The sequence below is a fragment of the Epargyreus clarus genome, unplaced genomic scaffold (genome assembly GCF_041222505.1).
Source record: "Epargyreus clarus isolate Ecla_fem2 unplaced genomic scaffold, WU_Ecla_fem_2.2 ptg000022l, whole genome shotgun sequence".
NCBI lineage: Eukaryota > Metazoa > Arthropoda > Insecta > Lepidoptera > Hesperiidae > Epargyreus > Epargyreus clarus.
Window position 1 is genome coordinate 1747807 of NW_027332229.1, and position 27864 is coordinate 1775670.

At 37.6% G+C, this 27864-nt stretch overlaps 2 protein-coding genes across 2 annotated transcripts in view; one reads left to right on the forward strand and one right to left on the reverse strand.

Moving 5' to 3' along the window:
- Positions 1 to 112: 112 nt before the first annotated feature.
- Positions 113 to 17914, forward strand: LOC140751311 (major facilitator superfamily domain-containing protein 6). Its single transcript, XM_073085221.1, has 10 exons — positions 113 to 376; positions 6685 to 6830; positions 7503 to 8115; positions 8798 to 8985; positions 10569 to 10705; positions 11223 to 11338; positions 12250 to 12368; positions 14975 to 15101; positions 15760 to 15897; positions 17025 to 17914. The coding sequence occupies exons 1-10, from the start codon at positions 313 to 315 to the stop codon at positions 17156 to 17158; spliced, it is 1782 nt and encodes a 593-aa protein (XP_072941322.1). The 5' UTR covers positions 113 to 312; the 3' UTR covers positions 17159 to 17914.
- A 4628-nt stretch (positions 17915 to 22542) lies between these two features.
- LOC140751194 (endocuticle structural glycoprotein ABD-4) overlaps positions 22543 to 27864 on the reverse strand; it is a 34974-nt gene continuing 29652 nt past the window's right edge. The window contains exons 2-4 of the mRNA XM_073085058.1: positions 24382 to 24490; positions 23115 to 23221; positions 22543 to 22696 (exon numbers count right to left, since the gene is read on the reverse strand). Of these exons, the coding sequence (XP_072941159.1) occupies positions 22559 to 22696; positions 23115 to 23221; positions 24382 to 24490 (354 nt within the window). The 3' untranslated portion in view covers positions 22543 to 22558. The remainder of the gene's footprint in view (positions 22697 to 23114; positions 23222 to 24381; positions 24491 to 27864) is intronic.

A 27864-nucleotide genomic window follows, 5' to 3' on the forward strand; every position in this document is an offset into this window, starting at 1 on the left:
CCAAATCTAGATGGCGTTGCTAACTATGTAATCGCGTTTTTTGTATGAAGTCGTCGTTCTTCTCCGTTAGGAGTATAGGTGTTTAGGTGTTCTGTGCATAGGACACTAGTCACTAACATTATCATTAGGTATTTATTACGCCTCGAGGATAATTTTATGCGATGTGAGATTACGATAGAAAGCAGTAACGCCAGTTCGTTTTGCAACGGTGAATGACCCGGTACACGTACTACGTAATAACAATGAGTTTTATTTACGTGTAAAGTTATTTAAATATAGAATATTTACAAAGTTGCAGCTATTTTTTTTAATATGAAGTGGAAAATCGACAAAGGCTTATTGCCTATAAAGGCGCATTTTTTCTTCTTTTTTGCTGGTAAGTGCTTTATTTTTTTATTTTTTCTAATAAATAGGGGCACCAAGTTCGTGGTATTTTGAAAAAAATTAAATGCTCAAGATGTTCTGAGAATAAAATTCCTATTTTTATCTTTTTTTATTTTAAATCTATTATTTTTGCGTATTAGAAATTATTATCACTTGCTAAACGGTGAAAATAACATCGCAAGCAAACCTGCGTACCTGAGAGATTTATAAAAAAAAAAGAATCTCAAAGGTATGTGAAGTCTACCAATACACACTTGTCCAGCGCGGTGGACTATGGCCTAATCCTTCTCATTCTGAGAGGAGACCCGTACCCAGCAGTGGGACAGTAATGGGTTGATGATGACTTATTATTTTTATTTTTTGAGATTATCGTTGTTATCAAACTATTACTGTCCCACTGCTGGGCACCGTGCCCATGGTTTACGCTATAGTCAACTTTAAGAACTTCTTTCAACATTTCAGATTTTTTTCACAATTAAAACAAATAATAGTTAATTTGTAATATGCACATAACTTAAAAATCAGATAGTGCCTAGGATTCGGAGATGGGCCCCCCTGATTGAGAAGCAGAGTTTTATCCTCTAAACTACCATTACTTTAATTGATAAATGCTATTAATAAATGACAACATTTTGAAGGTGGTAGAACCCTTTGTAATTGGACTCCGGCGGCACCACCGCCACACCTATTACTACCTAACAGCAGTGTTAAGCGCTGCTGTGTTCTGGTTTGAAGGGTGTGGTATGGGAGGGGTACTGGCGCATCTGTGGCCGACCTCAGGTGGGAATATCTAATCCTATCTGGGGTTGACTACAGATGTCCATGGGCTGCAGTAGCCACTTACCATCAGGTGGACTGCATGCTCGTCTGCTACTCCTATGTTATATATTACAACTGTAGCCTACCACAGATGGATTACCTGTAATGAACACCCATGTAAGTCAATTGGTATAGCCACCATTCCACCAAAAGCAGAACTGCTTTACGTCAGAAATTAGTGTGACGGTGGTGCTGTGGATTTGAACTATACAGTGTTCTACCACCTTCCAACATTCTTTACTTGTATAATATATATTCCATTATATATTCCATTTGATATTCTGGGCTATATATATTGTTAAGATAAGTATGCAAACTGATTTTATTATGCTCATTAATTGATACTGATAACAATTAATTGTTCTAATTTTATGACACCGGCATGACGGAGTAATCACCACATTAATTTGATATGCAGCAGGTCCTAGGTTCGATCCACAGTCAGCTAGATACCTAAAAGATGAATTAGATTTGTTTTCTGGGTCTGGGTGTTTATGTAATCGCCTGTGTGTGTCGTACATCGTTTATGTACGTAAATCAGTTATGGGTGGTCATAAAATACATGCCTTACTATTTTATCTGATCGCTTAATTATATTTTAAGTACATACTGACTTTACATGACTTGGACATACCCGCTCGTAGGGCTACCTCGCATACTTTTATGTGTTTTCTTATATGTTCCAACCATAGATTAGTAAAGATTACTCACTCCTAACAAGAAAATGTACCCAGTTTTGAGAATTGAAATAGTTGCGTAAAAATGTTTTGCCACGTCTCCGTGTTAAAATGTCCCTAAAATATTTTAAATACTTATTTATTTATTATGTAAATTACGCAGTATTAGTTATTTATTCGTAAATTTTCTCTAAAAATGTTTTTATTTGTCAAGAATTCAAAAAAAGAACTTACTAATAAGCCGTTTGTGGCTTCATTCAATTTCAAGCCGGCGAGGTATCTTTACTAATCTATGGTTCCAACCTAACCAATCCTAAACAAATTCATACCGACTTGGTATTGGTTAGGTTAGGTTGGAAAATAAAAAAAAAATAGAAAACTAAGGGAGGGGGTAGTCCGATTCACGATAATTCGTACCTAGACTATATGAGTCGTGGTTACTGTAATACAACAGCTAAGATGACGTTGATACAACATAATTTATCTATACTAATATTATAAAGAGGGAAACTTTGTTTGTTTGTTTGATTGTAATGAATGAATAGGCTCAAAAACTACTGGACCGATTTTAAAAATTCTTTCACCATTCGAAAGCTAGATTATCCACGAGTAACATAGGCTATATTTTATATGAAATATATTTGATAAATAGATTTTGAGGCGGTACAAAGTTTGCCGAGTCAGCTAGTTATTAATAATTTCAGTTGATATTAAGATTTACCATACTTCGGACTTTGAAAAAAGCAGTGATAGCCTAGTGGTTAAGAAACGCGGCCTCTCGATCGAGGGGTCCGAGGTTCAAATCCCAGGCACGCACCTCTGATTTTCAAATTTATGTGCGTATTAGAAATTAATTATCACTTGCTTAAACGGTGAAGGAAAACATCGCGAGGAAACCTGCATACCTGAGAGATTTATATAAAAAAAAAATCTTAAAGGTATGTGAAGTCTACCAATACGCACTTGGCCAGCACGGTGGACTATGGCCTAATCCTTCTCATTCTGAGAGGAGACCCGTGCGCAGCAGTGGGACAGTAAGTGGTTGATGATGATACTTCGGACTTTTACAATAACATATTTATTACTTTGACTAACTTTAACATGCTATTATATGTAGCAGCCGGATAAAGTGATTAATTGATTATTATACATAAAACCCAGTCATTATGTATAATAGCTATTTGATCACTTTGTCTGTGACAGATAGATTGATTATTGCAACAGGCATAAGTGAATGTGTATGAGAAAACATATCGCCACACTACGCACATCGTTTAACACGATAATTGGGAGGATGTATGAATTTAGGCAGGCGCCCTGACACGGTTGAGGTCAATGTGTAATGGATTGGGCCTTGGAGGGCAGATTCACACAGGGAGTTCACTTCGGTTCGAATCGGGTCTGATTTTTAGGAACCCAAAGAGTAAAAACGGAACCCTATTATAGTCTAAAACTAGTCCGCTCTGAATATAGAAATGAATCGCGTCACCATAGCAAATTGTGTGACTACACCGGCTCGCAACATCTTCAGAGCGGACTAGCAGTTTGGCGCGGACTATACTAAGCCTCCGCTGTCTGTCTCTGTGTCACAGGGCTTTATTTCTGGAACCGTAATAGATAGCTACTTGAAATTTTCACAGAATATGTATAAAAATAAAAATGGCATGAAAATAAATGGGGGTCGCAATACAAGACACCGTTTTCGACGTTTTTCGCTTTATTTATTAAACCGTAATAAGTATAGATCAAATTTTCACAATGCATTTTCTTTTATGGCTGCTATAATTACCATTTTGGTTGTATAGAACACCCTCCATATGCGGTAGAACTAACCAAAAGTGATAGAACCCTTTGTGGTTTGACTCCGGCGGCACCACCGCCACACCTATTTCTGCTAAATAACAGCAGTGTTAAGCGCTGCTGTTTTCTGGTTTTGAAGGATATGGTAAGGGAGACGTACTTTACCGAGGCGTTCAGTTCTCAAGGGTAGCGGCGCATCGACCTCAGGTAGAAATCTAATCCTATCTGGGTTGTTTACAGTTGTCCATAAGCGGCAGTAGCCACTTACCATCAGGTGGACGGTATCTCGTCACCGAAACACAGCAGCGCTTAACACTGCTGTTATAACAGAAATAGGTGGATTTGCCCGAGTGGGCAAACCACAGTGGGTTCTATCGCCTTCAAACATATGTATGAATTGTCATTGGATTCGTCTAAATTGTGAGTGACATAAGCTATAGTTCAAAACCTCCAGTTGTACAGTAGTAGAATTTATTATATGATTATTTTCTTGTTGTATAATATAAATATATATATAATACGGATATTACGACAGCCAATCTCCTTATTGTGCTGTTTCGTTTAACAGCATAAGATTATGCGCTCTTGAGTGATATAAAACAATATTGACCAACGCTATCGTTTGATAAGTAATCCTTGATAATCATTAACGATGTTACGTAATCAACTGTTTGGTATCTGATAGAGATATGTTTTGAACTATCTTCTGCCCGTGGTATCGTGTGGCCTTTTTAACACGCTTTTATTAGCTTCAGACGTATGTATGTTGGTATGTTGGTATGTTAGTATGTAACGGAATCTTTGAACATGATTTAAACCCCCTTCAAAACGTCGGATTAACTCGAAATTTGGCATACTTATTAAGGACCGATGACAATTCAATATTTTAAACATTAATAGTTTTGTACCATTGTCCTTATCAACATCCTCTGGATTAAAGATTTTCGAGGCGAGATTTTTCAAACACCTTCAGCAAAGTTCATCGCAACTTTAGATTGCAAATAATAATTATTGCTATTTAGTTTCAATAGGCGTAACTTTTATATCGTGATTTTTAGTTTAGAAAATAATAATGTTATTTCCCTATAACTCAAATGTTCTGAAACATATCTATAATGCGCTCTTTTAGAATGATTTTTAGGATTCCGTACTCAAAGGTTAAAACGAAACCCTTTGCGGTCTGTTCGTCTGTCGTTGGGCTTTATCTCTTAAATCGTAATAGATAGACACTTGATTTTTTTACAAACGATGAATAATGGTGGTCGCTATAACGAGAAATACTAAAAATTAATAAATAATTATAGTTCAAAAAACTAAAAAACACGCTTTTATGATAAAATGATGGGGTGCTCCATTTATCAGGTTCGAAAAGCACCCCACACTTTTTCCACAATTACACTATTTACTGTTTCTTAATTGATTCTTAGATTGAAAATTATTTTCTACTTTTTAGTTGATTTTATCATAAAAGCGTGTTTTTTAGTTTTTTGAACTATAATTTTTATAATATAAGGAGTAGCAGACGAGCTGATGGTAAGTGGCTACTGTCGTATGGACTTCTGTAATCAACCCCAGGTAGAATTGGATTTGTAGGTGAGGTCGGCCACAGATGCGCCGCTACCCCTGAGGAGTAAGCTGGAACGCCTGGGAAAAGTATGTCTCCCTTACTACCTCAGGTAGGAATATCTAAACCTATCCGGGGTTGATTACAGATGTATGTACGGCAGTAGCCACTTACTATCAGATGGACTGCATGGTCATCTACTACTCCTATATTATAAAGAAGTCTAAGTATAGTCAGCGTAAAACTGCTAGTCCGCTCTGAATATAGAAATGAATCGCGTCGCCATAGCAAATTGTACGACTACACCTGTTCACAACGTCAGAGCGGACTATACCTTACGTTATAAGAACAAACATTACATTTACTACAAATACATCTACACATAAACAAAAGCGGTATAATAAACTCATTCGCCAGTAAAATGTATCATGTTTGAGCTGTACTTATGTGTAATCTTAGAACAATACGACTTAATTATGTGTAGATAAACGTAATGGCATGTAGTCACTACAGATGGTCTTATATATTTATTTTAAGATTGGGGAGGAGTGTATCATAAAATATTAGTTTCTATTTTGTGAGTACATTTTATTATGAAATTCAAGTAGAAAAATATAGTCCACCCGATGATAAGGACTGTCATGAACATCTGTAATCGATCCCAGATAAGACTAAATTCCTGTCAACCTTCGATAGGTCCCAGGTGTGTTGCTACCCGTGAGGATTTAGTTGGAATGACTCGGATAAGTATGTCTCTTACCACACCCTTAAAAGTGGAACACAGCAGCGCTTAAGACTGCTGTTATAACAGTAATAGGTGTGGCGGTGGTGCCGCCGGAGTAGAACCACATAGGGTTCTACCCGCTAATATGCATTCGTCATCAACTCATTACTGTCCCATTGCTGGGCACAGGTTTCCTCTCTATTTGAAGGGATTAGGCCATAGCCCACCGCGCTTGCCAAGTGCGAATTGGTAGACTTCACATACCCTTGAGATTTTTTCAGAATTCAGGCGTGCAGGTCTCCTCACGATGTTTTCCTTCACCGTTTAAGCAAGTGATTATTAATTTCTAATACGCACATAACTTGAATAATCAGAGGTGCGTGCCTGGGAATCACAGATCCACTGAATGAGAGGGCGAGTTCCATCCACTTTATTATTGCTTAGCTGCTACTTGTCCGAGGAATTCCAGCTTAGTCCTCAGGGGTAACAGCGCATCTGTGAGCGACGTTATTTAGGAATGTAAACTTATCTGGGGTTGATTAATGTCATTGGGCGACAGTAGCCACTTATCATCAGGTGAACTGCACGCTCGTCTGCTACTCCTATATTAAAAAAGTACACGTCAATAGGTTATGTCGTTACGTGGACCGCTGTCATATGTCATAGATTAGTGATAAAACAAAACACTCTACTTTGAAATGTTTTGGTCTTCACAGCGCTGGGTCCACTGCTCCCCCAGCTGAATGTGTTCGGGCGGCAGCTGGGCGTCTCCGCGAGTGTCATGGGTCTCGTGACCGCGGTGTTGCCGCTGCTCTGGGCGGCAGCGAAGCCACTCTTCGGCTACGTGGTTGACTTCTGGCCGGTAAGTATCATGCGTACTTCATCATCAACCCATTACTGTCCCACTGCTGGGCTCGGGTCTCCTCTCATAATGAGAAGGATTAGGCTACAGTCGACCGCGCTGGCCAAGTGCGTATTGGCAGACTTCACATACTTTTGAGATTTTTTTAAATAAATCAGGTATGCAGGTTTCAATTAATTTCTAATACGCACATTACTTTAAAAAATCAGAGGAGGCCTGGGATTTGAACCTCGGACCCCTCGACCGAGAGGCCGAGTTTCTTAACCACTAGGCTATCAGGTTCGTACTTAAAGGATAACAATTAATAAGTGCGAGACGAACTCGCTCAATAAAGTAACCATACCACCACGGAAGGTGAAGGTTTTGAAGGTCGTAGAACCAGCGATTTGACTCATGCGTCACCACCGCCACATATATTTCTGCCTCATAACAGCAGTGTTAAGCGCTGCTGTGTTCTGGTTTGACGGGTGTGGTAAGAATTTTTTCTTGTTCCGTGGGTAAGCGCTTAACACTCCTGTTATAACAGAAATAGGTGCGGCGGTGGTGCCGCCGGAGTCGAACCACAGAGGGTTCTACCACCTGCAACATAGCAATTAATAAAACAGTCATTTTCTATTATTTGTGCTATGATTATCAAGCTTTATAACTACAATATTTAAAACATTTTTTCAGACACAAAGGAAGCTGGTATTCATGCTCCTAATAGCATTTATGACGGGGTCTTACTGTGGTTTGTGGTTTTTGCCGATGCCCGAGGAACCCGAGCCGCCATTAATCGAATCAATATACCATTTAAACGACACTATATACCTGAAAACATATGACAATAAAACCGACGCCATCTTGGGTAAATACACCTGTCATTGGAACTGCTCCACAGATAAGCAATTCGACGTGTATCTGTCAAATTCGACGTACGTCAACACGATTTACGTTGACATTGAAGTAACGAATACATCGTGCTCGCTCTTACGTATGAGTTTCGATGACGTGCGAGAGGGAGAGGTAACGTGTTCTCCGATTAAAGACTGCGACTTATTATGCTTTGAAGAGGCGTTAGGAGTGAATACGACCGATCTGTTAGACAATAAGAGTAAGAGAGAGCTCGGATCGAATGTTAGTGCGATTAAATTGAAGGTCGATGTCGATACAGATGAGTCGAAAAGTGATTCGAGTTTGTACAGGACGGCCAGTTTCTGGGTGTTTGTGGTGCTCATGTGTCTGGGTACTGTCGCGTTCAACGTTGCCAATTGTATCGGCGATGCTGTGTGCTTCGATGTTTTGGGTGAGTTTGAACTAATTTATTTTAAATAATATAATATTTTCAAGTTTTATAGATTAGGTATTTTTGTAAGCTTCATGGCAACCGACAATGCAGTTCACCTTATGGTAAGTGGCTTCTGCCATCCATGGACGTATATAATCAACCACAGTAAAGATACGAGTCCTACCTGAAGTCAGCCACAGATGCGCCGCTATCTCCTATCACATACCTAGCCACAGATGCGCCGCTGCCCCTGAGGACTAAGCTCGAATGCCTCGGAAAAGTTGTGTCCCTTGTCACACCCTTCAAACCTGAACACAGCAGCGCTACACTGCTTACAAGACAGAATTAGGTGTGGCGGTCGTGCTGCCGGAGTCGGACCACAAACGTTTCTACTACCTCCAAACAACAGTATTTTGGCAAGAGGAGATCTCCCGCCGGGCTAGGTGATCATGCCCAGGGAGCGGCCGTGCTCCAACAGTCTCAGTTCGGAGCTTGTATATATGCAAGATGTTTAGAAAACTTCGATAGCGTGATTCAGCAGCGCCATCTCTTGACGAGTAGCGGGAAGTCGCTACAGTTTAAACAGGTCGTTGTATTTGTCTTAATTGGTCTATATTTTCAAGTAGTCTTTTATATATAGTTTTCGTCTACATATAACAATTCTTCTTCTCTTACAAATACTTGTGTATTTGTTACAAAGGTGCGGAGCGTAGCAGCGACTACGGTTGGCAACGCGCGTGGGGTACCGCGGGGTACGGCACCACTGCCTTACTCGGCGGGTGGCTGATAGACCGCGTGTCCGCCGGCGCGGTGAAGGACTTCACGCCGGCGTTCGTGCTCGCACTCGCCGCCACCGCGGTGGACCTGTACAGCTGCAGGAGGCTCACGGTACGTACATATGTAGGTTAGGATTAGTCGAAAACGCACAAAAATTCGAATATTGACTGAATTTAGTCGATTTGAGACTAAAATTAGTCGATATTTGACTTAAATTAGCCAGGTGACTGTGTGAAATGGACTAACATTAGTCTGAAAAAAAAGACTTAAGTTTGTCTGTATTTGACTGGGGGGAAAAAATAAATTAGTCTTTATTAGACTAGGGAAAGGGACTAAAATTAGTCTTTATTAGTCTAAAATAACATTCGACTAATTTTAGTTAATATTAGACTAAATTTATACAAGACTAAAAACAGATGTCATTTTGTCAGCTACTACACAATTAAGGTAAGTCCCTAGTTTTAACAGTCAACTTGTGCTCATGTCAGAATCACATATCATAATAATGCCTGAAATAAGGTGGCATAATAAGTACAAACTACAATTAGATAGTATAAAGTATCAAGCTAGTATAAGACGGTACAACACGGGGTACCGCGGGGTACGGCGCCACTGCGTTACTCGGCGGGTGGCTGATAGACCGCGTGTCCGCCGGCGCGGTGAAGGACTTCACGCCGGCGTTCGTGCTCGCACTCGCCGCCACCGCGGTGGATCTGTACAGCTGTAGGAGACTCACGGTAGGTAATATTAGCCGAAACTCGTAGTATGTAAAAATAGACACTAAAATTAATCTGTATTAGACTAAAATTAGACTAAGCTCACGGTGTAATAAAGGACTAAATTAGTCTGTATTAGACAGAAATTAGACAATATTCTGCTAAAATTAGTTGTTAATGTCACGGTGTGAAAAATCGACTATGATTTGTCTGTATTAAACTATAATGAGCATGATGACAGTATTGAAAAACCGAAGAATAAATTATTTACTTAAAAACAATATGTTGAAAGCATTCTCGAAAATGGCCCAGTTTTAATAAAAACTTTAGGATTAGGATTATTTTAGGATGGGATTAGGATTCATTATATTTTCAATAAAGTAAAATTATAAAATACTGCAGTCGGTCATCTTGTCTAAAACGCTAATCGGGGCGAAATGACGTCATTTTTTTGGCGTGTCACCGTATTGCTTAAACTTTACTATGGGATATCGAAGCGTGACGTCACTCGCGGACGCCATGACACCTGTGAGCGTTATCGCGCTTAATTAAAAATTTGTTTCAAAAATGCTAATATTTCCGTTAATACTGAATCTATTGACGAAATAATACGATTTTTGGAATCAGTAGACATGTACCTACATTATAGAAGGGGAGTTCAAAATTTGTCATCATGCCCATTAGACAATATTGCAGAAAAACGTCAATTCTAGACTAATTTAGTTCATATCAAACTAATTTAAACTAGACTAAATTATGCGTAATTTTGTCAGATATTATACAATTAAGAAAAGATACAGGTTATATCATAGCCAACTTATGCAGCTGTTTGAATCTCACGGTAAGTATACAAATAATATCTATGTTTAAAATTAGACCCGAATATATAGTATAAATAATGATGTTAGAATAAGACTTCCTATGACGATATTATGTTTGTTTATTTAATTTTATTATTATTTATTTATTTCTTTCCAGCTCCCCTCACTATCGAGTCCGGACGACTCGGGCAAAGCGCTCCGGGAGGTCCTCAGAATGCCTCGTGTGCTAGTCTTCATCACCTTCGCAGTGGTAGCTGGCACCTTCGATAGTTTTATCATATACTATATGTTTTGGTAAGTTCGTTTAGAATTACTTTTTGTTAGAAAAAAATGTCTTTGTAATGTTTTATAAAACAAGGAATTTCTAATTTTCTTCATCCGCGCCAAACTGCCAGCTGCTGAAATTGTTGCGAGTAGGTGTAGTCATACAATTTGCTTTGGCGACGCGATTCATTTCTATATTCAGAGCGGACTAGCAATTTAGCGCGGACTATACAAGATGTTGAGAAAACTTCGATAGCGCGATTCAGAGAACTTGTGGCGCCATCTCTTGACGAGTAGCGTCAAGTCGCTACAATATCTTATATATAAAATTCTCGTGTCACAATGTGAGTTACCGTACTCCTCCAAAACGGCTTTACCGATTTTCACCATATTTTATATGCATATTCAGTAGGTTGAGAATCAGCTACTATCTATTTTTCATACCCCTAAGTGTAAGGGCGAACAATACCCTTAACATTTTTTTATTTATATGGCAACCCAACGTTTGCCGGGTCAGCTAGTGATATATATATTTTTTGGTTTTCAGGTTCCTAGAAGAATTAGCAGAGAAGACGGGTTCTATGGGGGAAATTAAGCTGATTGAGGGCGTCGTTGTCGCCGGACAGAGCTTCTGTGGGGAGCTGCTGTTCTTCTTCTTGTCTGGTACGTTATACGTCCCAGGTTCTAATCCAAACTTAGTGTGAAGTTACAAAAATATTACATACGAGCTTTTGCCCGCGGCTTCGCCCGCGTTTAATAGAAAGTAATATGACATACTAACACATAATATGCAATACAATACATAAAACTGAAAATTCGTACCTTCATTGGAATTGGACAGTGGCGCCATCTGACGAAAATCGGTCGCACCAACTCTGAAACCTTCGTGCGCTCATGGACAACAACTTTGCTAAAGATCATCACTTCATCAATTGCATAGTTTACTATTAAATCCTTACTAATATTGATTAAAATAATCGATGTTTTGGGTCCAAAAGATCGATTGTCCGATTAATCGATCTTAGATCGCCATCCCTAGTTCCCGTGGGATTTCCGGGATAAAAACTATCCAATGTCCTTTCTCGGGTCTCAGACTATCTTTGTACAAAATTTAATTAAAATCGGTTCAGTGGTTTAGGCGTGAAGAAGAGACAAACAGACAGACAGACAGAGTTACTTTCGGATTTATAATATTAGTAAGGATTATTTTCACAACGTTCATGTAGTAAAGAACATGCCTTTTGTTTGTTTGTTTTGTTGTTTTTCGTAAATAAATTTGAAATTATAACGGAGCTACTATATGCCTATGTACTCGTACAAACGAATTATTTAAGTAATTTTATTTAAGTATTGACGACCCGCGTGGCGGAGCGGCCACCATACCGGTCTGACGCGCAAAGGGTCCCGGGTTCGATCCCCGGCCAGACGGATATCTAAATGATGAATTTAGATTTCTGTTTCTGGGTCTGGGTGTTTGTGTATTTGTCTAAGTGTGTGTTCATGGCACCCACGACACAGGGAATCCTAGTGTGGGGCTGTGAGTTTGGAAAGCGTTTATTTTATTACTTTTTCAGGTAGAATAATAAAGCGCTGGGGCTACGGAACCACGATAACCTTCTGCCTCGTCTGCTACGGCGTGAGATTGGCTCTCATCTCGCTGATACAGCATCCGTGGCATCTCGTGTTTATTGAGGTTAGTGTATTAATAAGGAGAGTCAATCTATAATTAAACAATGTTCAATGTTTTTGGTGAATCAAAAACATTTTTTTTAATTTTATATCATGTTTAGATAATATTGGATTAGATTATTTTTAGATCTTTAAAGATATTTTAATAAATGAAGTTTAAAAATGAAAGATACTGTTATAAGTAGGTATATATGTAACCACAATATGGTTAGGTTAGGTTAGGTTAGACATATTAAAATATATATTTTTTTTTATAATATAAGAGTAGCAGACGAGCATGCAGTCCACCTGATGGTAAGTGGCTACTGTCGCCCATGGACATCTGTAGTCAACCCCAGATAGGATTAGATATTCCTACCTGAGGTCAGCCACAGATGCGCCGCTACCCCTGAGGACTAAGCTGGAACGCCTCGGAAAAGTCTGTCTCCCTTACCACACCCTTCAAACCGGAACACAGCAGCGCCAACACTGCTATTATTAGGTAGAAATAGGTGTGGCGTAGTGTTTCTGATTTCCCGGCATATATTTCCCGACCACATAATCCCGGGAATTCCCGGGAACTCGAGAAATTTTCAAAACATTATGAATTCTATGTCTCCAACCTTTCTAACTCTTATTTCTGGGCATTGCCCACTTCTTGCAACTGGGGGAGGCCTCGACCATATTGTAATACGCTACTCTGCTATACGGATTCGTGGAAAGATGTACGAATTAGTGGCCGAACCATGTCAAATGTTTTATCTATTATCCATAAGCCCTCTAACGTGGTTTAACGACTGCTAACCAAATGCTACAATACCTGAGATGAGCGTGCCACTAGCGATCATCTATATACTCGTAGTAGTAGGCCGAGAAGTATAATCGTGCTGTTATCTAAATTTCACGGTGATAGGCTTTTCAGCGATACCAGATCAACTGTAGGTACATCGAGATTTTAAACTGTGTATAAAGAGCCGCCTTTATGTTAGTCCGAGTACATAGTAATAGATTAACTGTAATCCATCCCAGATAGTATTAAATTCCTACCTGAGGCAACAGATGCACCGTTACCCCTGAGGACTAAGCTGGAACGCCTTATTATGTTATTTTCCCTTACCGCACCCTTCAAACCGCGGCGTTTAGGCGCTGCGCAAACGGGGACACTTTTGTGTCTTGTGTCAGACACAAGCTACCGCTGAATATTTGATTTCTATAGAATCAGTATGAAATCATTCAACTCCCTGCGCATACGTGTGTCCAGTTGCTTCCACTTAACACTATATTCATAACGATCAAAATGTGTTCGGTGTCGGTAACTGGAAACTAAAAGTCGTCAGTTGAAGACACAAGCAACATTAACAAATTTCCTTACAATTACGGTTTCTTACAGCTACGGTTTCTAGTGGTGTCCCGTGTCGGTGACAGGACATCGGCAACTGTGTCCGATTGCCGACACGGGACACAGTGAGCACGGTTGCTTGTGATGGTGTGCCGTGTCAGTAACAGAAAGTGTCCCCGTTTGCGCAGCGCCTTAATGCTTCCGTTATTAGGTACAAATACGAGTAGGTGTGGCGGTGGTGCCGCTGGAGTCGAACCACAATGGATTTAACCATCTTCAAAACCTACGTGACATCTACAATGCCTCACAACGGACGGGTCTTAAAATCAACAGGGACAAGGCAAACATCATGCGTACGACTCCATGTCACACCTGTAAAGGTTGTTGTTATGCGAATGGGGTTACTCGCAGAATCCACCTCAGCTAGTTTACGTGCGTAAAAAAATATGGAGTGCTTTGTTACCCCAAATTCCTCACTGTCTGAATTTAAAAGTATTCGAGCCAGTTACGACTTATGGCGCTATCCTTTACTGTAGGCTTTAGAAGCCTCAAAGCCGAAAACTCAAAGTCGGAGGGAATTATGGTTGGAATTAGGTGTAGCTTAGCCAGCTGAAGTGGCGTTGACCAGCCACATCACTCGGCAGGACCGAACGATACAATCAATGATAGTCACGCCTTCCAAAGACTTTAAAAATAATTAATAAACACAAAACAAATGCTATTAATATGATTATATTAGTGGTTAGAAAGTCTGCCTCTCACTTCGGTCACTAGGGTCACTCGACCAGAAACCCTAGTGTGGCGGTGGTGCCGCCGGAGTCGAACCACAAAGGGTTCTACCACCTTCAAAATATGATATATTTTGGATTAAATTGTATCGAGGAAAATGAATTTTGAGTTGTGCGGTAATACATGCAAAGCAATGATGTGTGTTATTGAGCTTCTTTTGTCGCTTCTCCATAACGAAATACCTACCGAAATGAAAATGGTAGAATCCTTTGTAGTTCGACTCCGGCGGCACCACCGCCACACCGATGTCTGTTATAACAGCAGTGTTAGCGCTGCTGTGTTCCTGTTTGAAGGGTGTGGTAAGGGAGACATACGTTTCCGATTCCAGCGTAGTCTTCAGGGGTAACGGCGTGGCCGACCTCAATTAGGAATCTAATCCTATCTGGGGTTGATTACAGATGTCCATGGCGGCAGTAGCCACTTACCATCAGGTGGACTGCGTGCTCGTCTGCTACTCTTATATTATAAAAAAAAATGTAGTAAGTTTGTATGTATGTCGACAGTCGGTGATGCAAGGGCCAACGTACGCGCTCTGCTACGCCAGTATAGTGGGCTACGCCGCCCAGGCCGCGCCGCCGGGATACTCCGCCACCGTGCAGGGCATCGTGGCCGGCATGGACGACGGTGTCGGTGAGTAGCACAGACAGACAGACACACACAAACACAAACAAATACTTAAATGCTCAGGGATTCATACAAACCGACAGACAGACAGACAGAAAGAAAGACAGACAGAGTAACAGGCAGACAGACACACGCATTAACATATACTAAATGCACAGAAACATGCATACAATCATGTAAACACACACACGTGCATGGACCACGGCATATGTAAGTTTGTGTAAGACAGATATACAGACACACAAACACGTAGACAGAGATTAAAATAGATACCTATTTATACATATGCAGAAACACGCGTACAAGCATGCAAACACACACATTCTAAGAGAGACACACACGACTATAGCCAACTGCTTAGTCTCTCTCCCTCTCTCCCTCTTAGCCTCTGTCCCTCCCACAATTCAGACGAATCCAATGACACTTCATATGTTAATCCGTCAAGCCGTTTGGGGTGCATTGACTTTAAACTTACCTGGGGTTGATTAGAGATGTCCATGGACGGCAGTAGCCACTTACCATCAGGTGGGCCGCATGCTTGTCTGCTACTTCATTATAATAAAAAAACGAAATTTCGGCAATTTTTTAAAATGATTATTGAAATCGAGCATTTCATCGTGTAAATGCCACGTATAACATTTCTCTCCATCACATTCCCCTCCAGGCTTCGCGCTGGGTTCCCTAGTGGGTGGGCAGCTGTACAGTGCGCTGGGGGGGCGAAGCTCCTTCAGACTGTTAGCGGGGGCTGCTGTGGTGGCCGCTCTCGCACATGCGCTGCTGTTCCGATGTGTTAATAGGACTGGTGAGTTGTATTTTTTGTTTTTGGAAAATAAGGTGCGAAAAATTCAAAATAAAAAAATTGTGTCTTAGAGGTTGAGATATGAAAAAAAATGTAAAAAAGTTTTGGTTTTGAAAGTAAAAAAATAATAAGTGAAAATTTAAAAAATATTTCCTTTGTATTAGTAAAAAATGGCAAAGATATAAGAAAATGGTTTGAAGATATAAAAATTAAAGATATACATTTGTTTTTTACAGTGGCGAGATTTTTAAAATATAGATAAATGATAATTTAAAAACTAAAATAATTCAAAAAATAAAGAACATTTGAAGAAAACCTTCATTTTAGAGATATGAAGATTAAAAAGCTGGAAATAAAAATATAAAAAAATAATGATTAATATTTTTGATGTGAAATATCTATAGCCGCACGTAAAACCGATTTCTGGCGTGGCGACGCATGCCGTGGCGCTATACGATGGTATATATATACAGTCTATATGCAGTAGTGTGTACGGTGTGGCGACGCGTCGCCATGCGGATCGTAATATTTTATTTTATCATTATGACATATTTAGTTCCTATCACAATATGTTCTTTTCTGCATATTACTTTTACAAAATAATGTCGATGTTTCACATCTGCCAGGCGTCCCGTGACGGCTCACATTGTTTTCATTTTTGGAATGTGCATAATATGTGAACACCATGTAGAATTTTATTTCATTGTGCTAGCAATGGGACAATATTTGATATTATTAATTATCTTAAGAAATTAAAAAACTTATACATTAAAACTACATATTTATATATTTATTAGAAGTATATTAAATTATGTATATCAAGTATGTCAATTATTTATTTATTTATAATTATATTTTAAATTTACACTTGTTTTTATGTATTATGTAGGTAGACTTTTAACTATTATTTATGTGCACCCTACCTATTCTTATAATCATCCACTCTTTAACTCCTCACCCTAAGGTTGCCTGGAAGGAATCGCTGTCTTAGCGATAAGGCCGCCTTTTGTATCGTTCAATATTTGTATGTTTTATTCTTGTATTTTATTGTTTTTGGGTACAATAAAGAATATTATTATTTATTATTATTATAAATTAGTCCGTGTAATATCAAAAACGCTAATTTTCAGAAGAGAAACCGCAAGCAGAAGTAACCCAAGAAGAAGGTGAGAAGATGCTGCCCTTCGAACAAACTAACGCCATCTACCGCGCGACTGAATTGCCAATAAAACTAAAGTTGCAGAGAACAGATAATATTTACTAAACATCTATGGACAACGCCATCTATTGGTACACTGTGTAGTTGTTATACTGAATAATTTATATTATATATTTTTGTACAATTCAACACCATCTATAGTGAGACAGTGTTGCCAATTGACAAAACTAAAGTTACTGAGAACAGATAATATTTACTCAAAATATATGGACAACGCCATCTATTGGGGGACATTGTAGTGACATAGAGTTTTTATCAGCAATGACCGCCACCGGTAGATCGGCTTACTAAGAGGCTAATTTGACAAAAAAACACGAATTATTTAAAAACAATATTATAATACTTATTTTTTTTTTAAACCAAATCTATCTATCGGGCGATACTGTTACCACTCGTAATGAAGACAATAATGGCTTTAAATAATACATATTTAGTAAGAAGCAGTGATAGCCTGGTGGTTAAGAATCTCGGCCTCTCGATCGAGGGGTCCGAGGTTCAAATCCCAGGCACGCACCTCTGATTTTTCAAGGTCATGTGCGTATTAGAAATTAATTATCACTTGCTAAACGGTGAAGGAAAACATCGTGAGGAAACCTGCATACCTGAGAGATTTATAAAAAAAACTCAAAGGTATGTGGAGTCTACCAATAGGCAATTGGCCAGCGCGGTGGACTATGGCCTAATCCTTCTCATTCTGAGAGGAGACCCGTGCCCAGCAGTGGGTCAGTAATGGGTTGATGATGATTTAGTAAACCTAACAATATACATATTTTTCCGAGGCGTTCCAGCTTAGTCCTCAGGGGTTGCACTATGGTTAAATATCTAATCATACCTGGGGTTGATTATGATGTCCATGGGCGGCAGTAGCCACTTATCATCAGTTGGACTGCATGCTCGTCTGCTACTCCTAATATTATTAAAAATATATACATATATAAATGATTTCGTTTCTCTCCGCTAGAGGCGCCACTGTGTGTTCTATGTTCGATCATAGTCGTATATGATCGTTGAACCCAAAGATTTTTCAAAAATATACATAGTTTTGAACAAGAAAATTTAAAATATACATATAATATTGTTTGTATGTCAGTCACTTAATTTTAGAATAAATATTACAATAATATAGAAAAAGAATTTAATAACAATATATTATAATAGTTATTAAAATATATATAAATATAAGAAAGCAGGGATCAATCGATAATGATGCGGTTCTTACAATGTGATAGTGGCAGCTTTGAAACATATTTTTCATTTTTTTTTATTATTTACATTTTTTTTTATAAACAGCCATGTTGCTTTTGCCTTTTTTATTGCGATACTTAGAAAAACAATGTAAAATGACTCCATTGAATAGGTAACAAGTACTTGCAAATACGAAAGAAGGCAACTACCCTATCCACACGTTTGTATTTGTAATGGTTTGTTGATGTTTGGCAAGTATGTGGATACTGCATAAGATGATGTTTGTTATATATTTTATTGACGAAAACGGACGATTTATTTTTGAGATTTTTTCATTATATGTTGATCTTTGTAAAAGTAATAGGGGCAGCTGATTATTTTGACATACGTAGTATAATGATTTGATACACAGTTCCAGGTGTACTTTGTCGGGAATCGAACTTGGAACTCTTTGTGTATAGTCCGCGCCAAACTGCTAGTCCGCTCTGTTGTTGCGAGCAGGTGTAGTCATACAATTTTGTATGGCGACGCGATTCATTTCTATATTCAGAGCGGACTAGCACTTTTACGCGGACTATACCATCTTAACCACTATGAGCCTTGTATTAATATTTCATAAAGTACATATAATACTAAAGATTTTTTTAAACTTATTTTTTCCCGAATTTGAACAAATATTTTTTTCTATAAGTAAAATTATTAGATGAAGTGCCATTATTTTATTATAATAAATAAATAATAAATACGTACCTTTTGTATTGATATTTTTTAATAAATATTTATATAGTCCGCGTCAAACTGCTAGTCCGCTCTGAAGTTGTTGCGAGCAGGTGTAGTTATACAATTTGCTATGGCGACGCGATTCATTTCTATATTCAGAGCGGACTAGCAGTTTTACACGGACTATAATAATATAACGATTTTTATGTAAATGGTGATCCAATTTGGATTGAATTATTTTACAAAAATAGTAATTGTTTCATATGTTTGTTGACAAGAAAGAAAGAAAATAAATTTATTTTAATACAATACACGAAAAAGTAATCTTAAAATAATTAATAAAGCAAAATAAAAATTAATTAAAATAAATATTATTATTAATTATTTCTGATTTTTTTAAATATTTTATTTTTGGAAAATTAATTAAAATAATTTTGAATATGTTTTTCTATTTTAACTATTATTTTTTTGTCCAATTTGGATCACCCTGTATTTTAATATAGGTGCTACTGATATAATAGAGTCCTTAGGTTGAAATGTCAATTTAATTTTCCGAGGCGTTCCAGCTTAGTCCTCAGGGGTAGCGGCGCATCTGTGGCCGATCTCAGGTAGGAATCTAATCCTATCTGGGGTTGATTACAGATGTCCATGGGCGGCAGTAGCCACTTACCATCAGGTGGACTACATGCTCATCTGCTACTCCTATATTATAAAAATAATATTTGTCGATAAATTGATTGATTGATTGATAATATTAATTTAGGAACATACTATAGTCTGATTCATAATTAGGTGTCCAAAATGTAAACAAACAAATGTCACTGTCAAAATTAACAAGAAACAGAAACTTTAACAAACTTTACAAAAAACGAAAACTTTACAATTATTCACAATTTAACAAACGCGCTATGAAAACAATAATACATTCAAGTTCAATTACAGTCACGAAAATGAATAAAATTAGTTACGAAACTTAAAAATGACGGCACAAGAAATGTTCTGGGTTCCGATTGTGTTACCATTATCACATTTTAATTTTCTACCATAAATCTTGTTTTTTATTATTATTACTGTATGGAACGAAATTGAGGTAATATAAATATTAGAAAATGTGAATTGATCTTAATTTTTTTAGATTATTATTTTATTATTGTTGTATTAATTTAATATTGTCAAAAATAAGAAACTACCATTTGAAACGTATTTTCTTGATAGGTCAACCTTTGTTTACATTTTGGACACCTAATTATGAATCAGACTATAGCTGATTTGGCAAATGTTGTGTTACCATATAAATAAAAAATGTTAAGTGTGAACAACCCTTATCACTTAGTGGTATGAAAAATAGATAGTAGCCGATTTTCGAACCTACTGAATATGCATATAAATTTGGTAAAATCGATAAAGCCGTTTCGGAGGAGTACGGTAACTAACATTGTGACACGAGAATTTTATATATAAGAACAAATAGTACACTCATTAAACTTGCCTGCTATAAAGAAAAATGTGTTGTGAAAATATTTTTATACTAAACATATTTACTGAACAACTTTAATTTATATAGCGAATATATTAGCAATATAGTTTTACATAATATTCTATTGTAATATGGTTTCTTTCCTGTCGTATAAGTGACACGAAAGAGGCCCGTAATGGAACGTAATTTAAGAAGGTACATATTAATTTTGTTAGAAATAATTATTTAGTTAAGATTTTTTTGTAATTTTTTTGATTTATGATCGTTATTGATAATTGATCTATCTCTGTTTTGACGACCAAAGAAATTACTTAAAAAAAATTGACAATCACTAGATTGTCAATTTTCGATCTGTCGTAGGTTTCATATATAGCAGTGGTAGTGTAGTGGTTATCGCGGCCTCAATAGGTTCGAGGTTCAAATCCCGGACACGCTTTGATTTTTCTAAGTGTAAGGTGAAGGAAAATATCGTGAACATACCTGCATAACTGAGAGATCTTAAAAAAGTTGTCAAAGGTATGTGAAGTCTACAATACGCACTTGTCCAGCGCGGTGGACTATGGCCTAATCCTTCTCATTCTGAGAGGAGACCCGTGCCCAGCAGTGAGACAGTATTGGGTTCACAACGAGGCATTGTGAAATTTCAATCTTTGTTAGGTAACATGGATAGATTGAATATTGATAACGGATTTTAGTCATTACCGAAAGCCATCTATATAGTGATGAACCTCTGCATATGTTATGTTACTTATATAACTTGTTTCAATAGAGATTATCTACCAAAATATATACGATTCTCACATACATAGAGAATGACCGACAGGTAAAAATGCCGCCATATCTTACTAAAGTCTATGAAAACTATGCAATTGGTCAATAGATGGCGCCACACGTTTCTGAATCACGCTATCGAAGTTTTCTTTTTTATAGTTGAACCTAACGATAAAGCAAACGGGAAGTAGTCATCGCGAATGTCCATACATTTGCAACACCAGAGGAGTCGCTAATGCATCGTAAGAGGCGACTAAAAGGGGGCTTCCGGGGTTGCGGGCGGTATGAGTGGGAGCTCGAATCGTCCAGACAGCGGACCCGGGAAGGACGGCGGTATGTGTGGTCGCATACCGTCGTAATCCTCCCCCAGGGCAGAGCCCGATATTGGCTTCGCGCTCGGAGGACTCCGGTTGTGTTCCATCAGGATCTCCAACAAGCGCTGAGGACGGCCACCGGGAGGTTGCGGTAAAAATCCCACATAACCCGGCGTCGCTCCCACGACATCGGGTACCTTTTGAAGGTTTCCCCCTCGTGAACAAAAAACGGCACTAGGTCAAATATTTATTATTGTTGTAATACTTTAATATCGCCAAAAATAAGAAAATACCATTTGAAACGTATTTTTTTAGGTCATCTCCTTTGTTTACATTTTGGACATCTAATTATGATTTCCTTTACCAAATATCTTTATTGAAACAATTTGTATAATTATTTTTAAGACTGACAAGAGGCCCGTTGGCTTTATTTAAATTTTATCATGTTATTCGATATTAGTAATAAAATGTATATTTTAAATTTTGTTTGACTTTTAATTTCTTTGCAATTTCACTTTTTTTTGTCAGGTTTCAAAGTATTCCAGAGGGACCACCGGTACACCTATTTCTGCCTAAGAACCAGTGGCGGATTTACCAGCAGGCTGAGTAGGCTGCAGCTTAGGGCGGCAGATTTTTGGGGCGGCAAATTTGGGAACCGATTTTTTTTTTGCTATATAGGAAGCTTGTTCATTCATGCCTTAAACTAAACAGGAGCGCAAACTACCTAGTCCGATAAACTGCCTTTAGTTGTAGAAGCAGGAGCGGCAAAAACTGTACAGCCTACACCTTAATTTTTTTTTAATCCGCCATTGCTAGTAGCTGCTAGAAGTCTACCAATACGCACTTGTCCAGCGCGGTGGACTATGGCCTAATCCTTCCTATTCTGAGAGGAGACCCGTGCCCAGCAGTGGGACAGAAATGGGTTGATGATGATAGGTCGTCAGAAATAAAACGAATTGTTTAATATACTCGTAGTATTTATTGACTGTTAGCTCTCAGCCTAGCCACATAGTCGAGTGCACGCTGTATTGCTTCTGGGATGGGGGGTGGGGTGGGAATGTGGTCTCCTGTTGGCTGGAATCCGTTCTCATCCGCTGTGTAGAGGACGTGAATTACCTGGAATAATATATAAACATTATCTATATATAAAATTGAAGGTGGTAGAAACCTTTGTGGTTCGACTCCGGCGGCACCACCGCCACAGCTATTTCTGTTATAACAGCAGTGTTAAGCGCTGCTGTGTTCTGGTTTGAGGTGTGGCAAAGGAGACATATTTATCTGAGGCATTTTAACTTCGTCTTCAGGTAGCGGCGCAACTGTGGTCGACCTAAGGTTGGAATCTGATCTTATAGGTTTATCATGTTTCTGGACAGCAGTAGTCACTTACCATCAAGTGGCCTGCATGCTCGTTTGCTAATTCTACATTATATATAAAATGATGTAATTAATATAAAAAAAACTCAGATTTTCAAAACACATTCTACGTATCTTTACTGGAATAATTGGCACTCGACTCGAATAATTAACCAATTACTTGGCCATCCGGCGCTGTGTACTGGTATTGCCCTTCCACCAGCAGACTGGCCTCACTGGTGGAGCTCGCGGGGAAGGAACCCTTCTGCTCGTGGTAAATCCCACCATCTGCGAATTATAATTTTAAGAGGTGTGTTCGGCGGTATAGTCCGCGTAAAACTGCTTATCCGCTCCGAATATACAAATGAGTCGCGTCGCCATAGCAAATTGTATGACTACACCTGCTCGCGACAACTTCAGAGCGGACTAGCAGTTTGGCGCTGACTATACTACATCTACAACTTTTCTGTGTTATAACAACAATGGAGCGCTGCAGAGATTAAATAATATGTTGAAAACTAATTGGTCTACTTAACACAATTCAATAGCTTCAAACAGAATTGTAGTCTTTCAATTCAATCTGAGGACGCCTACGCCTAAGGTCCATGAGCCTAATTTAAAATTCCTCTTTTAATTGTCATATCTATTACCATCATCATCTTCATCATCATCAACCCATTACTGTCCCACTACTGGGCACGTGTCTCCTCTCAGAATGAGAAGGATTACTATTACCAAACCTCGTAAAAACGCGGAAAAAGACTGGTTTCTTGTATGGCGACACCGATTGATTTTGAAGTGTTTTTATTTTTAGATTTAGTTGTTATAGTGACCACCCTTTTACATATTTTGCGAACATTTCACGTGTTCATCTATTTCGGTTCCAGAGATAGAGCCCTGTGACAGAGGGACAGACAGCGGAGTCTCAGTAACAAGGTTCCGTTTTTCCTTTTTTTTTACTACGCCTTACAAACCAGAACACAACAGCTTTACATTATAGATTACTGTTGTAGTATGGCAGAAATATATGTGGAAATTCAGTGTTAGTTGAATCACGAAGAGTTGAACACTTGAAAGCGTTTTGAAAAAGTATGTTTTTCTATCATCCTTTCAAAATAAATGTCCTACCTTGTCCTACTGCTGGGCACGGGTCCTCCATATAGGTCTGTGGGTCCTCCTCTCAGAATAAGAAGGATTAGGCCATAGTCCATCGCGCTGGAAAAGTGCGTATTGGTAGACTTCACATACCTTTGAGATTTTTTTTATGAATCTCTCAGGTATGCGGGTCTCCTCATGATGTTTTCCTTCACCGTTTAGCAAGTGATAATTAATTTTGAATACGCACATAACTTTGAAAAATCAGAGGTGCCTAGGATTTGACCCCTCGTCCGAGAGGCCGAGTTCCTAAACCGTTAGGCTATCACTGCTTTTTTTATAATATTCTTTACCTGTCTGTAAAGCCCATCTGTAAGAGCCGTCAGGATAGGGGCCGTCGAAGTCGTTTCTTATCACGGCAGCGTTTTGCTGGCAGCGAGACAGTGACTGGACTGATAGTAACTGCAAAATAAAATATACTCATTAAAAGCAATTACTGTCCCTCCACTGGGCACGGGTCTCCTCACTCCGCTTAGAGTGAGAGGGGTTAAGCCAAAGTCCATCACTGGCCAAGTGTGAATTTGTAGTGGAAAATCCCGATATAAGATAAAAAGTTACAGGTCCTGGTAAAGATTTCTATTACTCAAAATCACTTTTTTTATGCAGTACAAAAGTTATTCAAAAACAAAAACAATGTGAGCCGTCACGGGACGCCTGGCAGATGTGAAACATCGACATTATTTTGTAAAAGTAATATGCAGAAAAGAACATATTGTGATAGGAACTAAATATGTCATAATGATAAAATAAAATATTACGATCCGCATGGCGACGCGTCGCCACACCGTACACACTACTGCATATAGACTGTATATATATACCATCGTATAGCGTGGCATCGTATCGCCACGGCATGCGTCGCCACGCCAGAAATCGGTTTTACGTGCAGCTATAGATGTTTCACATCAATAGGATGATTAATTTTGCGCCACTCTGTATCTATATGTAGTGTGCTCATTTAAATTAATTTACTTTACTGAGTGAAGTAGAACATCCAAATTAGGTTCCTAATTTGGATGTTCTACTATTAAGTACTAAAGAACGAAAGACAATTCGTAGTAGGCAGAAATTATCGATCAATCTTTCTTTCTCTCAGTCCGCAAAACATTAGATAAATTGAATTAATAGCAGGCGATGAATTTAATAAGTTTTTGCAAGATATCTATAATTATTTACATGGAATTTCGATGATATTTGTCATGCATTAGTTCCAATAAGTAAGTAGTTTGTTTTTCACATTTTTGTCTCTCAACCATAGATTAGTAAAGATTACTCACTCCTAACAAGAAAATGTACCCAGTTTTGAGAATTGAAATAGTTGCGTAAAAAAGTTTTGCCTTGTCTCCGTGCTAAAATGTCCCTAAAATATTTGAAATAATTATTTATTTATTATGTAAATTACGCAGTATTAGTTATTTATTCGTACATTTTCTCTAAAAATGTTTTTATTTGTCAAGAATTCAAAAAAATAACTAAATAAGCCGTTTGTGGCTTCATTCAATTTCAAGGCGGCGAAGTATCTTTACCAATGACATTTTATACTAGACACGTTATACGCCCACTAACTTAAGAGAAAACTTGAGCGAAACTGCTTTGATAGCACACATGCACGTTTTTTAATTTACTTACCTTTAACTACATAGAAAAATGTTCTATAAGGGACAGAGCTATTAGAACAATGTGATAAAAAAAGACAACTAGTGTTTGACCTTGCGTTTAAGTGTACGCAAACGTAAATATTGACCATGGAATATAGTGACCAATGATTACTTCAGTCAAAACGGGACATCGATTTTTTTATGTCAAATACTTTTTACTTGAAAAAATATAGTTAAAAATAATAAAAAACACGCTTTTATGATAAAATTATCTAAAAAGTAGAAAATAATTTTCAATATAGGTATCATTTAAGGAACAGTAAATAGTATAATTGTGCAAAAAATGTGGGGCGCTTTATGAAAACTGATAAATGGAGCACCCCATGTTTTTTTTTCACAATTATACTATTTACTGTTACTTAATTGACAATGGCAACGGTTCATTTCGGAGACAACGGCACGAAGCATCGAAAAAAGGGACTGTCCCGTAAAAACGGGACGTATGGTGGCTTTCCCATTGATCCGCATGCTTGTCAAAGACAAAGAAATAATGGAACAGAAGGTAAAAAATGTCCAAAACTGTCGATAATAGTTTTAGTATGTCGTTTACGTAGAAATGTTATAGTACAGTTTAACTAAATAAATTATTATTATATAAAAATATAATTTGAAAGAATGTATCTATACAGATGTATCGACTGGTTTAAAATATACGATTTAAAAATTGTTTATATTTATTATCATAGATTAGTAAATATTACTCACTCCTAACAAGAAAATGTACCCAGTTTTGAGAATTGAAATAGTTGCGTAAAAAGTTTTCCCACGTCTCCGTGCTAAAATGTCTCTAAAATATTTGAAATAATTATTTATTTATTATGTAAATTACGCAGTATTAGTTATTTATTCGTAAATTTTCTCTAAAAATGTTTTTATTTGTCAAGAATTCAAAAAAGAACTTACTATTAAGCCGTTTGTGGCTTATTTCAATTTCAAGGCGGCGAAGTATCTTTACTAATCTATGTTTATTATTATCAGTTTTATTTTACACACGACCATTAATTGCAAAGTTGTGTAAATTTTATAAATGTACTAGCTGACCCAGCAAACATTGTGTTGCCATATAAATAAAAAAAATGTTAAGGGTGAACAACCCTTATCACTTAAGAGATATGAGAAATAGATAGTAGCCAATTCTCAGACTTACTGAATATGCGTATAAATTTTGGTGAAAATCAGTAAAGCCGTTTCGCAGGAGTAGGTACAGAGTAACTAACATTGTGACATGAGAATTTTATATATAAGATTCTAATTTTACTGTGTTTTTTTTAGGATTAATTTCTGGCTATACAAAGATTGTTTATTAAATTATGTTAAGTTAAGAAAGAAATACGACCTTAATGATTGAAATATTTATTCAATTAAAGAAATTTTAAAATACCGTATACTATCCTATATAAATTTTATGGTAATATTTTTTATTATTTACCACAGGTATCGAAGGAAATTTAAAGATTAGGATACAGAATTTCCCATATATCGATTTTATTTTATTAAAATAAACCATAAAATGTTATATTTTGACTAAAAACACACTAATATAAAAATTAAGCAGTGGGATCTTAAACTATAACATACGACATATGAACATCGTCAGATTCAATAAAATGTCACTTCTGTTCTGTTGATCTATGACCATGCATTTTGCGTCTTTATCACTTTCATTGACAAAAACATACTTTGTCTCTTTCTGGTTACTCACGTAATCATGGCGGATCGAACACGAAAAATAAACAAAATTTAATAATTTCTCTTCATTTACGTGTGATAGGTGATTCCATGAAGTTTGTTTCTATTTCGAACATAATTTTTGCATTTACGCATTGCACAAGAAGGCAATTTGAGGCTTTAAATTCAAAATAATGACGTTTAACGTGTTCAGTAACATTCGTGTGTATTACTACGCCGCGCGAGAGCGACTGGACTTGGCTGGAGTCGTTTTACACCACTTGCCGTATTTTGTATGTTTCAAGTTTTGCCCGCTTGTGGCGGATCTTTAGTTATAGATCAATGATCTTTACTAACATAATCTATGCTCTCAACAATGAACTTACAGGGAAATCACTCGCGGGAGCAAATACTTCAAATCCTTTTACACTTTGCATAAATATGAAGTGC